We start from the raw sequence: 14,964 nt of genomic DNA on the forward strand, positions 1-14,964 counted from the left end.
CGCCTGAGCCAGGGCCAGGAGGCGCACACCTGGCACGGCTGGCGGCTGGCACACGAGCACGCGGTCGTGCACAATGGCACAATTCCAACCTGTAACGTAAACAATTTAGATATTTTTTAGACCAGAGTGTGGATCTGGTTGAAAGGGGGAAATAAAAACGCTCAGAATCATTTATACAACTTTATTGCGAAGGCAGGCAGGTGCAGGATAATATAATATAATAAATTGAAAAAGAAAGTTTTGAGTCTAGATGTAAATGTGCCATATAACTCCTTACAGATTGAAGCGTTCTAAACTTTTTATTAAAAAGATAAGAATAGTTAAATAAAAAAATTATATTGTATAATATATAAAAATAAATGTGCTGTATAATTTGATCGCTTCAACCTCACCATTCGATGAGACGCATTGTTGTAAGCTTTATGATCGCGCCTCGTACTTAATCGAGATCGACATTATTTTACTCGAAATTGCAACATATATCTTGCTACGAAACCTGTGATTGATTTGTGTAAAAATGGGTAAACCACATTACGGTAAGAATTCTAATGGCTTGATATAAAGGCAATGATTCAGTTCAATTTACGTAATTAGCGTTTGCGTCGCTTAGGTCAAAGAAATGACAAAGGGCAGAAGAAGTTGTCTTGGATGTATCGAAGGAAGGCTAAATTGAGAAGGGCGAAAAATTATGAAACAAAAGTAATCGATCCCGCAGACGCATGCGGTCAGAATTCTCGAATAATTGTGAGGAATTTACCTTTTAAGGTATGTACATCTGAATATCTCATCCAATATAAAATAGAAGTAACATGAACGTATTTTAATTTCATTAGGAAGAATAGTATCTACGTGTACCTGCTAATACATTTTATTCTTTTGCATCTGGATTAATTTATTATGTAATAATTATATTTTCTCAGGCGACGGAAGAAGATGTGAGAAGATTTTATGAGACATTTGGTGAAATCAGAGAAATAAACCTTCTGAAGCGTCCAGATGGAAACCCAGTAGGATGTGGTTTCATATGGTTCAAACGTGTCGAAGATGCTTCAAAAGCGATATTTAACACCAATAAAAAGGAATTTCTTGGTAGGTATTTATACAGTTATATTTTGGTTGTTTTAAAAAATGTGATTTTGACATAACAATGCGGTGCTCTTTTAGGAAGGAATATAAGCAGTGACTGGGCTATATCAAAATCCAAATTCTGCGAAAAACTTGAGAAGAATCTTGCTGGGAATCGGGAAACTGATAATGACGAAAGACATTCTTCTCAGGATGCTGAGAAAGAAGACGATGACAATAGTAATGCTCAGAAAGAAGACGACGACAGTAGTCATGCTAGGAAAAAGATTGCAACAGAGAAGGATAATTTGAAGAAGCAAAAGAGACGAAAATTGAACAAGATGAAAAAACAGAAAAAACGAGCTAGGATTGTGATAAGAAATCTAGCTTTCCAGGTATTTGTTATGCGTTATCGATGCATTAAAGATGTTTCTTTTTTAATAGTTTCAGTTTCATTTGGCAATCTTCTTTAATTTTTTTATAGGTTACAGAAAATGATTTGAGGGAACATTTTTCTCAATATGGTGAAATAGAAGAGATAAAGATTTTAACCAAATCCGATGGTAAACAGACTGGAGTTGCGTTCTTACAATACAACATTGTGCAAAATGCTGCAAAGGCTATACATTATGCAAATATGCAACTTCTTTTAAACAGGCCTATGATAGTCGATTGGGCTGTTCCTAAAACAAAATTTTCTGAAAACAGTGAAGACGTGAAACCAGAAATCAAAACTGAGCCTGTTGACGACGATGAAGTACACGATGCTACAGAAATAAAAGCATCTCACAGCAGTGAGAATGAAGTTAATGACCCGGATGCTGAATCAGATAGGTATCTAAAAGTTTTAATTGTGTTATAATGTAAATGGATATTATCTAATATATATCTCAAAATATTTGTGTTTCAACTTTGTTTTCTTTTTTTTAAATACTTTTATAATTTAATTCTAGAGAAGTTTCAATACTTACGGACAGTATAAAAGTCGAGGACGAAACTGATGAAGAGGAAAAGATGCGTGAAGCAGAGGATACTGACGATGGAGATGAAAGTGATGACAGTAATGATGATAATGACGTTGATGATAAATCGATTATTAAGAAGGAAGAAGATAGTGACGAGGAAGAGACTCGTTCCGAATCTGCGAAACGTCCAAATCGAGTGTCTAATGATGTTAGTGAAGGAAAAACAGTTTTTCTAAAGAATGTACCGTTCTCTGTTAAAAATGAGGAACTTAAAAAGTGCATGGAGCAATTTGGACCTGTCTATTATGCTCTCGTGTGCATTGATCCTCTGACCGAGTATTCTAGAGGCACCGCATTTGTTAAATTTCAGGTAAGAGTCGCTAATTTATCTTTGGATATTCTAAATCTTTTTACGGCTTAGTCTTGTTTATCAATATTATGATTATATGAGAAACGTTTTATTGTAGCATGTTGAAGATGCCGAAAAATGTTTGTCAGCTGGCACTGAGTTACGTTTGCGTGGTCAAATAATCGATACCCACAAAGCATTACACAGAAAAGAAGTTGAAGATAAAAAGAATTTGAAGGAAAACAGGATTAAAGACTCTAGGAATTTGTATCTCATTAAGGAAGGAGGTAATGATTTGACTGCAAAATATTATTGTGTTACGTATGGCAATTTTAACATCGCCGTTGTTGATTTGCAGTTGTGCTGGCCAAAAGTCCAGCTGCGGCGGAAGTATCGGTATCCGATATGGAAAAACGTCTGAAATTAGAGAAATGGAAATCACAGATGTTGCGTAACTTAAATATGTTCGTATCGCGGGTGCGGCTAGCTGTTCATAACTTACCTCCCAATTTTGATGATGCAAAACTTAGACAGTTGTTTAAAAATCACAGCGGTTCTAAAGCTATAATTAAAGAGGTAATTTTATTCAAAATAATAAAAGTGTCGCTTCTCTAATTGTATGTGAAATTATATATAGGCGTTAATTTTATTTAAAATTTTTAGGCGCGAGTTATGCGTGATTTGAAAAATGTTGACGCGACTGGGAAAGGAAAGTCGAAGGAGTATGGTTTTGTTACGTTTACCACTCATGAAGACGCGCTTAAAGCTTTGAGAAGTATAAATAACAATCCAAATATATTCTCCAAAAGCAGAGTAAGATTTATAAATTTATTTTGATTATTAATTATTTTTTACTTTTTATATATATATTTATGAGTTTTTAAATTTGATATAGAGACCTATAGTCGGATTTTCGATAGAGAATCGTATCTTGGTAAACGCGAAGGAGAGAAGAGTTCAGAAAAGTCGCGAGAACAATCCCTTGTGGCCTGGAAATAAAAATAAGAGGAAGAATGAAGACGCTAAGAAGGAAGTTTCAGCTAAACGGGTTAAAGTCAGGAAATTAAATGATCCAGATGATAAACCGTATGCGGGCACGACCGGTAAATTAGGCCAGGATAAATTTAGATCGAATTTCAATCTCAAATCACAAGCCGAATTACATACGCGGGCTGTGAAGAAGCAGAAGAAAATGAGTAAAACGATTAAGCAATTGGACATTGTGAAGAAAGAGAAGGCAAAGAATAAACAAGACAATATGCCAGTAAGATATATATTAATTTCTTATGCATTTCATCGTATCTTATATTTAATTTTAATTTTTCAAACTTTAATTCTATCGAACTTGTTAATTTATTTATTCATTTCTTTTTCTTTATAACACATTTTTAATGTCATTTTTTTTTAGGTAAAACAAACAAAGAAATTTGATGCGGATGATGCAAACTTCAATAAGCTTCTAAATAATTATAGAAATAAGTTGAAAGGAATTAATTTGAAAAAATCGAAATGGTACGAATCCTCGAGTGGATCTTAATATGCAGTAAAATGAAATGAATTTAATAATATTTAAGAATGATACGAATATATATGATTATTTAGCATATATTCGTATTATTGTATGTATTGTCGTTTCTGTAATATACAAGTTAAAAGAATGATTAGAATTCTTCCCTTTACTGTTAACTAATCATTAACTTTTCAATTCCTATTATTTTTTGACCCACATTACATCATCTTATTGAAATGGAATAATTATGAGATTTACATGTATTTTATGTCTTCCTCTTTTTCAAGTGTATTTGAAGTTGTATTCGCAGATACCTGTCTGTTACCACAATATTACCCCTTCTTGTATTCGCTCTCCCACTTTCGAGCGGTTTTCTGTCAAACATCTTTCAATATTAAAGACTTCAGCGCGATGCATGGCAAAGACGGTCTCAGTCAGATCGTAGTTTTTTTCGTGTATACAACGTGTCGTGAAAGAGGTAAGATCTTTACAAATCAATTTCAAACTCTACAAACTGTCTATAATGGATAAACGTATAATTGTATGTAGGTTGGTTATATGCGGTCACATATTTAATCCAGCAAATTCGTAAACGCAAAATCGAGACTTGCTTAATGATTTTTGTGATTATTTGATCTTAATCTTAATGATAAAAGGCTCTTTTGCTTAAGAAAAGTAAAAATTGTCATAATATCGTAAGAAAAAAAATTGTTAAATAGAAAAGGAAAAAAATTTTAAAATATTGAAAAAAATTGGAAAAAATTCAATTTTTAAGTTAGTTATGTAATTAAAACCGGTTTTTTATATTATATATTCTTTTATTGTGACAAATTTCTAAAGAAACTTACATTTAACAGTTTTAGTTTTTTAAAATTAATTTTCTAATTTTCTAGTATATAATAAGTTTGGTCTTTTTATAATTCTTTATATAATTTATATAATTAATTTTAATTAGAAATATATATCATTTTAGTAGAATATTATTGCTTTAAAATGTCATTTTATTTAATAAAAATTTTACGTTAACAAACGTAAGTTTTTCTTTACATTTTTCTAAAGAAATATAATATAATATTTGATACGTGTGTATGTGTATATGTGTTTGTCGTAAAATTAAAATATTACATTGTTATAAAATATAGGTAATGCATGAAATGTATATGGTATTAAAAAAAAAGTTGCAATTTACGATGTGCCTGTTACATACTTTTTTAAATGCAATTATGTTTTTTTTTACATTTATTACCTTATCTTATTATATCGTGCATAAAAGTAAAGTCATCGTGAATTAAATATTATGACATAAAATTAAATATTTAATTCTATTTAACCGGTTCATTGGTAACGCGAAATCAACGTTTTGTGTCAAAACTGGTAAGACCTAATAATTATGATTTGTAATCAGCGACCCAAGAAGCATGGGTATACCAAATTATATTCAAATCCGTTAAAAATTGGAAGAAATATTCATGGTGCGATATATGTTTCATTACCAGTTGTGGCACTTTTTTCCGCGCATATATGCGTCATTACCAGTGAACTGGTTTTTATATTGAATATTAAATATTTAATTTTAATTTTAAATTTTGACATTTTATATTTTACGTAAAAATTCTATATTTTATATAAAAATGTATTAAAGAATAAAATATTTTATAAGCTGTTGATGATTTGATAGTTTTATCATTTACATGCAGAATGACTAGAGGAATCGTATCATAGAAAAATAACATAGTACCACTAGAAAATATTAATAATGTTCATATTTCACGATATAAATACACATGATATAAACAATTTTATTTACGTGCATTATATTTAATCCAACGTTATATTTTTCTCTTCGAAAATTATGAAACTTCCACTTGAAGAATTTTTCTTAAAATAAGTACAATTGAATTATACGTATAGAGTGTGCAATTAAAACAGCATATTTTTTTTATTCTGATTGCGTCTTTGATAATACATCGCCGCGAATGCGTTTTCGTGACATGCATCATTAACCGCCCGTCTAAATTGCAACTGCGACGATCTATGGGAAAGTTACGACAATCTACGGTGTAGCGAATGCATCGCAAGTAGGAATTGCGAATTTCACAGTTGGTGGTTTACCAACTTTGCGATTTCTCTTGAAATTGTCATATTACTCGTAATATCTTCGTAATATCTTTTTTATTTCAGTATTCTATTTTAATAAATATATTAAGTTAGTTATACATAATTTCACGCTTTTTTTTAATAGAAAAAGATTTTGACACTTTCATATAAATATCTGTATTATATTGCCATTTCAGATACGTTTAATTTAAAAAATAAAACTGTTTCTTAAAATCTCTTATCTATGTTTACTTTTTGTTTTTCCGCACATTAATAGAGTATTTAAAATATTTTTTGGCTAATACAACTATTAAATTCTTTATTTGTAAATATGATTTATTATTTGTTTTCGGGTTTTTAATACAACTATAAAATTTTGGGGTTTTTTAAAATATTTTATTACTTATTTCGGAAGAGATGATGATATTTTAAGAGAAATGACTTCAAAAATTGATATAAGAGCTCCATTAATAATAATTTTCGATATTGATAAATAAATATCTTCAATAAGACCGTATATCTTTTGATTTCTTGAAAGATTCATCCATACGATTACAGACATTATATAACTGTCCAAATTCAACTACTTAAGAGTTACTATACAATTGATATAAACGAAAGTTTTGTGCAGCTTTAGAAAGTAAAAAATATTTATGTAATAAATTTGTAATGCATGCAGCTCTATAGAAAGTATAGAATATTCACGAAATGAATTCAGAAAATGTCACTTTCTGCCTGAGTTATAGACTAGGCTTGATTCAATTGAAATCCGCCCACTTTTGCGAAAATGTTCGAAATTAGCGTTTTACACTCAGATGCGTCTAATAACAAGGGTTACATCTGTTTTACCTTTCCGCGTAAGAATGTTGCATTACACTTCGCTTATTATGTCATGTATTGCTGATTGCACTCGCTATGCAGAACCGGTTGCCTAGTTTGTGGCGCAAAATTTGCGTGTAAAATATCTGAGGTCTAAACGAGGATGTGAAGAATGCTTTTAAATCGATACAGCCAGTTTTCTTGAATAAAATCTATACGTAATTATTAACCGTTTAAAACAAAATGTAAAAGAAAATAAAAAGTAAAGTTTAAGAAATATAATAAAAGATGTGATAAAATATTCTATTTAATGAAAATATTAAGTGGAAAATATATATTCTTGTTAAGAATAATATTTGTTAAGATTTTTAGAGATATAAATGAAAATTTAAGTAATTTTTATGCACGCTATAAATATATAAATAAATATTGATTTTACTGTTAGCCGCAGCGTAATATTGGAAGGAAGAAATTCATTTTACTTAATTTTACTTTTTAGATATCTTCCTTGAATTCTGTACTTAACTCGTACTGACTTTCTTAACGTACATGCTACGATAATTACGGTTTCGCTCGATAAACATTATTAGCCTATATAAGTGGCTATTTTACAATTATTTTTCATTCCACAGGCCACAAATGACCACGTTGAGACAACACGCGAGGCGGCTGTTGCGTCGATTCGTCAGAATCGACAAGAAAACCGACAGAGCATTGGACACGCTAGCTATCGAGGGACAGGGTTTGTTGCGACATCGCCCGTACTCGGAGATCCCAGGACCTAAGCCAATTCCCTTGCTAGGCAACACTTGGCGATTTCTACCTTACATAGGTACAAAGCAATTTTTTGGAAGCGGACAGTACATGGTCGTGCCATAAATTCTGTCTCTCCTGAGAAAAAATAAATTTTTTATGGGTAAAATAAAAAACTAATATGAAATGTATGCATATTTTATTAAATTGACTAATCGTAATTGTAAAAAAAGTCCACTTTTTCAGTTCATACTTCAAACGGTCGGGCTTCAAACTCTCGCAGCGTGCAGAGTTTCGACGCTTCACCAGGTCGGTCTTCGGTGTCGATATTTCGGTGAGGCTCAAAAACATTTGTTCTTCTAAATTTTAGAGGAAAGAGCTTATTCTAAGTCTCACCGAAATATCGGGATTTTAAAAAAATAATTAATGAAGGGGTAATGTCGATATTGAGGTTTCACGTGTTCTGTGAGTGTGAAGGCCGATTGTTTGAAAAAATTTGAAATAAGATAAAAAGGGGACATTTTTAATAGTTATAATTATTTCTATTTTATAACTGATTGATTTAGTAAAACGAGTACACATTTCACGCTGCTTCTTATTTTAGTTATGAAATAAATCTATTTTTCTTAGAAACAAAGTTTATGGCACGACTATTACAGAGTCATGAACTCCGTTGCCATTGAAAATTTTTAGCATGTATTCCCGTCTACGGTAAGTTTCTACAGAAATCGAAATGAGCTAAAGTTATTTACGGCTCGGCAGTTTTTATGATAACTAAAATGGTCCGTCGAAAAACAGAGCGGAGATAGAGAAGTGAAAGCGCGCCAATGTGTTCTAAGTGAAGATGATAATTATGAAAAGAATCTACTAATAAAAGCAGAAGAGGAAGAAGGGTGAGAAAAAGAGAGGAGAATTTTAGCACCTTCGATTCGCCGTGTGTACACATTATCGTTTGTGCAGGTCACTAATCAAATTTTTCGGTAGTATTTCAAAAGCGTATTTTTTCGTTTACATAATTGTACATACAGTTCACCTGCCTTAATTTAATTCTCATCTTCTTCGTTGAGAGAGACAGTTTCAGGAGAACGTAGCACAGTGGTTTTCTCCCATAACTCGAAGAACAAAGAGAATTCGAAAAGAATCGATGATTTATATATATTGTGTGAAGTATTTTTATAAATACAAACATCACCAGACATCATTAATGTACCTGATTATATCTCTATTTATTTAATATTTTGTTGATCACACACACACACACACACACACACACACACACACACACACACACACACACACACACACACACACACACACACACACACACACACACACACACACACACACACACACACACACACACACACACACACAATTTGCCTAAAGTGTTTTCTAGAAATGAGTTGATGCCACAAATCTTTAAAGTGAGAATGTATTTGAAGATATTTTATTAACGAGAAATGCCATGTACAAAAGTGTCCCATTTTAATTTTAATATCTGTACATATATGAAAATTTCTTAACATTTATACTTCTTTTTTATTACTTATCTTTGAACTCATTACATTAAATTCGATAAACTCAATACTCACAAATAATTTATTCCGTTATTTCGAAATCTAGCGATGTGAAAGGATACACGTGTGCTCCTCCGACTCTTCCCGCACGTGGCCTTTCCTCGGTATCTCACATACATTTGTTTTGTACACGCGTGTTAGAATCAAACAAAGTCATTAGACTCTATAAATATGCCCAAATAAGGTAAAGATTTAGTCTGTTGACCTACTAACACAGGTAAATTCGGTGTATATATATGTGAAGTCATATACCGATGGATGTAATATGTAATACGTTACAGTCAGTCTGGCAAAATAGCGAGCGCTCAGTAAACTTTTGTCAATACGAAAAAAAGATTCTTAAACTCTATCGATTCTTAAACTCTATTCTTTTAGACCTGTTCAATAGAGCGATAAAATCATCTTATATTGTAATTAATGGTTTTCCTTTTCATTTAAAGCATTAAGATGTGTAAATACCGGTCTGTTTGCGTAGCGTTGATGAAATTGCTAACGAACCGCATCGTAAATATTGTTGACTTCGCGTAACGAGTATTTGCCTGGAAAACATTTTACTTAAAAATTGTAATAATACACACAGCAATACATATGTATATGTATATATACATACATCAAATATTAAAAGAGTCACGTGTACTTTTCGCAATCAAACACATTTATATGTACATATAGCAGCCACATAATTTTGAAAACAAATGTTCCACGAATAGCATATACCTTCTCTTTATTTATTTATTAAGTCTGCAAGTAGACACATGGCAGTTTTTGCTTATAATAAATGTTTTATCAAGATTATCAAAATAGAAAATAACAGGAAGAAATAAAAAGTATAAAGATCGATCGCTTAACTTTTAAGTATCTGAAATATTTTTGTCTGCCGAGTTTGTTTTTCGAAATATTCGGCTGAACTGTTTAAAATGAGACATTCTGTATAATTAAAAAATTACATTTCAGGAAATTTCGATATACAGACGATAGACAAGCTGTCGAAAAGACTGCACGCCCAGTATGGCAATATCGTAAAGATAGAAGGCCTTTTAGGTAGGCCCGACATGGTGTTCGTGTACGATGCGGATGAAATTGAGCGAATTTTCCGGCGGGAAGAAAAAATGCCCTATCGACCTTCCATGCCGTCGCTCGATTACTACAAGCACGTACTGCGAAAGGATTTCTTTCAGGATAATCCGGGTGTCATTGCCGTGTAAGTCGTATTTTAAATCTACGCTCTCAGAATTATTTTTACCACAATATATATATTAAGATAAGGCATTTAAAAATATAATAAAATAGATAATGTATATGATTTTGCGTATATCATTAAAATTTTAAGCGAGATAAGCCATAATGTTTTTTCAAATAACGGTTGAAAAAAAGAATGTTAAAGACTTGCTATTGCTTTTTTTATATAAAGATTTTTTTGCTTTTTATACGCAATTTAAAATATTTGCAAGAATGGAATTTTTTTAAAAGATGAAAAATACACTATTTTTTAGGATTTTACGCTATTGTTGGAATATTTATTAGAAACATGATTCACGTAAAGATATTAATATATGTAAAGATACTAATTTATGAGATGCTGAAAAACATCAGAATTCTGATTTATTTTTTTAGTAGCAAAAAATGAAAATTTTTAACAATTATTAAATACGTATTAAATTACGTATTATGATTAATAAAATATCGCAGTTTATCAAGAGATAAATTAAAAATTCTATTTATTTTAAAAATAAATTTATTTTACGTTTTTTCTTTTTGTAAAACATGTTACTTATATAAAAGAATTTATTTTGACATACAATTGAATGCAATTTCATGCATCTATTAAATATAACAGCTGAAATGCGTTCTTAATCTATAATAAGGCAAAAATGTTTCGTTTACCTTCCAAACACTTTCGTTTTGCAGGCGTTGTTAAGTTTCTAATGCTCGACGCTCTCAAGGTGAATCGTTCTTCATTTGACAGGTGGAAGAATGGCAGCCGTTTATACAACCTTGATTCATCTCTTCTCTCTATGTTGCAGCCACGGTGAGAGTTGGTATAATTTCCGGAGCAAGGTGCAGCATGTGATGCTGCAGCCGCGAATCGCGAGAATGTATATCAGCGCGATCGAAGAAGCGAGCATGGCACTCCTTCGCAGGTTTGCCGAATTTTATTATTACTTCGTAGCGTCGTCTTTAGCGCGGACAATGATATACCTGACTTTTTTCGAGTCTTCTCATTTAGCTTTCGCCATTTGCCCGCCCACTCAACTATACGTTTCGCGTCTTACTTTAACTATTATAAAGCGCCTCTTATTTTGTAGAATAGCAAAGATACGGGATCGGAAGTGCGAGGTGCCTGCCAACTTTCTCAATGAGATGCACAAATGGTCTTTAGAATGTAAGTAAGGGGATTGAATGTAAACAGTGGAAAAAAGAATCAACAAATGTCAATCTTTGGGTTCTTTCCGAGATTAATGCTGCATCTGGAGAATTTATCTCTGAAATAAAGTTTATGGAAAGCTTTAGGGGATATGAAAATTGTGGAATAAGATTACAATTAAATAAATAAGTAAAAAAATTATTTTTGCATTTTCTCAAAAAAGAAAAATTATCGTTAATCTTCCAAAAGGCCCAATAATTTTTACGCTTTGAAAACAGATTTGTAGAGCATAAATAATAAATAAATTTGGATAAATTCGCATAAAAATGTAGATAAATGAATTTAATAAGTAATTTTATTGTTGACAGCTATTGCACGGGTCGCGTTGGATGTGCGCTTGGGTTGTTTGGACGACGATGCGAACGCAGAAACGCAGAGGCTCATAGACGCATTGATCACGTTCTTTAAAAACGTGCCTGTGCTGGAACTAAAGATACCTTTTTGGAAACTTTTCAATACACCTACGTGGAAACAATATGTAAATTCTTTGGATATCATTGTGAGGTAAAATCTCGATCGGAACGTAATTATATCGTTCACCATCGTATATGTTTGAAGAAAATCCTCATTATGCTTTTTGAGTATTTATCGAGAGTTAAATATAATACAATATCAATATACATATATATATTTATATTATATATGTTTTATACACACAAAGAATGAGCCAACAAAAACTTTTCATTTTGTTCTTTTTTTTGTAAGCAACTGATTTTTGCAAAATGTGTCGACACACATAAATTTTGTTTTTTAAAGGAGATATATAATTGTGATAAATTCCGTGTTGCTTGATTAGGGTGTCTACCCCATCAGAAATCTTAAATAGCGATAAAAATCAAGTAACACATTATTTTACAATTTAATTCTTTTTACAACTGCCTTTTTTTTTTATTTGGTTACAAAACATGGAATGGGAAGTTTTCGTTGGTTTTTAGTACCATATCGAAATATACGGCCGCCGCGCTGTCGAGGGCCAAGAGCAACGTGGATTCGGACAAAGAACTGTCTCTTTTGGAGAGAGTTCTAGCTCGCGAGGGTGACACGAAGGTAGCCTCTATCCTCGCTCTAGATTTGTTCCTGGTTGGCGTCGATACGGTAAACATTTTGTAATTTGAAATTTTCCTATTAAACGATTCATACATGAATGTTATAAAGCTTAAGCTATTTGCAGACCTCGACCACGGTAGCCTCGGTGCTCTATCAGTTAGCGCTACATCCGGAGAAACAGGCTTTGGCGTACGACGAAATCCGCAATGTTCTCCCGCATCGAGACACGCCTCTCGAGGTGACAAACACCGACAATTTAAAATACTTGAAGGCGTGCATTAAGGAAACTCTAAGGTTCGTTAAGATCGAGTGGATAACCGATAAGTAGATAAACGTGTGATTCAAATCCATTGTTTTGCAATAAAGTTAACGTTGCTTACGAATGACTCGTATTCTCGACAATAATTATTATCAGCGTGTATTTCACGATTTATGTTTTTGTCTCGTTTAGAATGTATCCAGTTGTCATAGGCAATGGGCGAAGTACAACCTCGGATATTATAATCAGCGGCTATTGCGTACCAAAAGGAGTAAGTGGGAAAGCTTTCGCTAATTTAAATTTGACAGTCATAAATCAGTACAATGCAATTGATGTTTAATGGCAATCTAAACCTAAATATTAACTATACATAATTAATATTCTAAAATAGAAAAAAAATTTTATTCTTTTTTATAACATAAAGTTAAAAAGTACAATCATTTATAATTAAATTTGTTAACGCTAAACAGTCTATGAGGATTTAGGGGATAACGAAAAGCTAGATCGTAATCAAGACCGACAATTGTTTCTCAGGTGCACGTGGTATTTCAACACTACGTCATTAGCAATCTGGAGAAGTACTTTCCGCGAAGTAACGAGTTCCTTCCGGAACGATGGTTGCGCTACGACGGTGTCCGTCACGCGTTCGCCTCACTTCCTTTCGGTTACGGCAGACGAATGTGCTTGGGACGGCGATTTGCCGAGCTCGAAATAATTATCGTCATTAGCAAGGTGAGAGGCGACTTCTAATTGTCGGAAGTGCGCTAAAGTCCACGATTTAGAAAGAGGAAAGTTTTAATACCTATTTCACTCTCGCTGATTAGAGATCAAGACCACCAATTTATTTTCTTCGGGTAATTGCATTCAAGAATGTAAACTATTTTGCGAGCAATCAGGGTAATTCAACGACTTTCATTTTAACGACGAATTCTTGCCGATGAATTTGAAGTCAATCTTACATAAAACGTTTACAAGTTACATATTATATTTGTGGCATGAATATTTTGTAACCATTATATTTTTTTTATATTTATCGCCACTATGGCAAGAATAATTATGTAACGCTAAGATGAGTTTTCGATGAGTTGTAAGCATAAGGAGAGCCACTTATACGGTACAATACAATTCTGCGATTACATCTTGTCGCAGAAATAAGCGTGCATTGCGCGACTTGCAACCGTAATTTTGCAGTGTACTTGTCATAGCAATTTTCTACTATTCTCGTAGTTTTGACGCTAACAATGCGTTTCATTGTCGTCCTATTATTGTATTGCATTGAAGAACTTTCTCTGTGTTGACGAGATCAAAGAATATGTGTTTGTGTCTCTTGTAAAATCTTACAACTGTTTAGAAGATCTAAAAAATTTTCGGATATCACGTAGCGCCACTTTGCAAATTATTTCTAAATTTTTGAAAATTTCGATTTTTTTTTCTTTTAACAAATTGCTTGCAACCATACTTTGTAGTTTCCAAAGTAACGGCAAATATATATACATTTCTGGTTGCGATTGCCAAAAAGTTAAAAGTGACCAAACTTTCTTTTGGCAACCGCAACTGGCAATCGTAACCGGAAATAGCACTTTTCAACTAGCAATTGCCATCTTCTGTGACTGGCTACGGGGCATTTGCGACGTATTGCGAAATGGCTTTTACTTTTAGTTTTCTTAATCTATGTGGAATAATATAATTGCTCGAGAAACTCCTACATGTGTAATCATATGTTATATATCAGAAAATACGGTCTCCAATTGTATTTATAGTACAGCAACTCTTGGAACAGAGCGTTGCATTTTAACAGTATGTCGCGCAATAAATTTATATATTATAGTTATGTAAGAGTTAAACTGTAATTGTAATAGCGTTTTTTAAACTTTTTACGTTAAAAATCGTTTTTCTCTGTTTCAGATTCTTCAGTTTTATAAAATAGAATATCACCATGAAAAGTTGGAGTATTACATTAATCCAATGTACACGCCGAAAGGGCCGTTGAAGCTGAGATTTATCGAGAGATAATACCTCTATTTCTTTCTAATGGAAAGGTAAAAGAACGTAGTCAAAAATACTATTTGTTGTAAGTTTTTTTCTATATTGACGTAGT

At 32.3% G+C, this 14,964-nt stretch overlaps 2 protein-coding genes across 4 annotated transcripts; both read left to right on the top strand.

Moving 5' to 3' along the window:
- The first annotated feature begins 31 nt into the window (after positions 1-31).
- On the top strand, positions 32-3,929 carry LOC143893465 (RNA-binding protein 28). Of its 2 annotated transcripts, none has more exons than XM_077398893.1 (12): positions 32-200; positions 280-536; positions 611-765; positions 921-1,089; positions 1,165-1,460; positions 1,550-1,899; positions 2,019-2,400; positions 2,498-2,666; positions 2,738-2,955; positions 3,043-3,192; positions 3,275-3,643; positions 3,788-3,929. In XM_077398893.1, exons 2-12 carry the CDS (start codon positions 518-520, stop codon positions 3,914-3,916), a joined length of 2,406 nt encoding a protein of 801 aa, XP_077255019.1. In that variant the 5' UTR covers positions 32-200; positions 280-517; the 3' UTR covers positions 3,917-3,929. The 2 variants fall into 2 exon arrangements, with proteins under 2 accessions (XP_077255019.1, XP_077255020.1); XM_077398894.1 differs by having other exon boundaries at positions 32-196.
- A 297-nt stretch (positions 3,930-4,226) lies between these two features.
- LOC143893468 (putative cytochrome P450 49a1) lies at positions 4,227-14,919 on the top strand. 2 transcript variants are annotated; one of them, XM_077398902.1, is made up of 11 exons: positions 4,227-4,367; positions 7,438-7,637; positions 10,090-10,336; positions 11,160-11,276; positions 11,442-11,518; positions 11,869-12,064; positions 12,496-12,655; positions 12,732-12,901; positions 13,059-13,137; positions 13,401-13,598; positions 14,772-14,919. In XM_077398902.1, exons 2-11 carry the CDS (start codon positions 7,445-7,447, stop codon positions 14,877-14,879), a joined length of 1,545 nt encoding a protein of 514 aa, XP_077255028.1. In that variant the 5' UTR covers positions 4,227-4,367; positions 7,438-7,444; the 3' UTR covers positions 14,880-14,919. The 2 variants fall into 2 exon arrangements, with proteins under 2 accessions (XP_077255028.1, XP_077255029.1); XM_077398903.1 differs by lacking the exon at positions 4,227-4,367 and having other exon boundaries at positions 7,502-7,637; positions 11,102-11,276.
- The last annotated feature ends 45 nt before the right edge of the window (positions 14,920-14,964 follow it).

This window comes from Temnothorax americanus, unplaced genomic scaffold, assembly GCF_048541705.1.
Source record: "Temnothorax americanus isolate GAGA-0224 unplaced genomic scaffold, ASM4854170v1 Scaffold12, whole genome shotgun sequence".
Taxonomy (NCBI): Eukaryota; Metazoa; Arthropoda; class Insecta; order Hymenoptera; family Formicidae; genus Temnothorax; species Temnothorax americanus.

Excerpts from the sequence above, each read along its gene's own strand:
- LOC143893465 (XM_077398893.1), top strand. Across the intron at positions 766-920 it reads TGAGGAATTTACCTTTTAAG|GCGACGGAAGAAGATGTGAG; the intron begins GTATGTACATCT and ends ATATTTTCTCAG. Across the intron at positions 1,090-1,164 it reads CAATAAAAAGGAATTTCTTG|GAAGGAATATAAGCAGTGAC; the intron begins GTAGGTATTTAT and ends GTGCTCTTTTAG.
- LOC143893468 (XM_077398902.1), top strand. The coding sequence starts at position 7,445 with ATGACCACGTTGAGACAACACGCGAGGCGGCTGTTGCGTCGATTCGTC. Across the intron at positions 11,277-11,441 it reads AGCATGGCACTCCTTCGCAG|AATAGCAAAGATACGGGATC; the intron begins GTTTGCCGAATT and ends CTTATTTTGTAG. Across the intron at positions 13,599-14,771 it reads TAATTATCGTCATTAGCAAG|ATTCTTCAGTTTTATAAAAT; the intron begins GTGAGAGGCGAC and ends TCTCTGTTTCAG.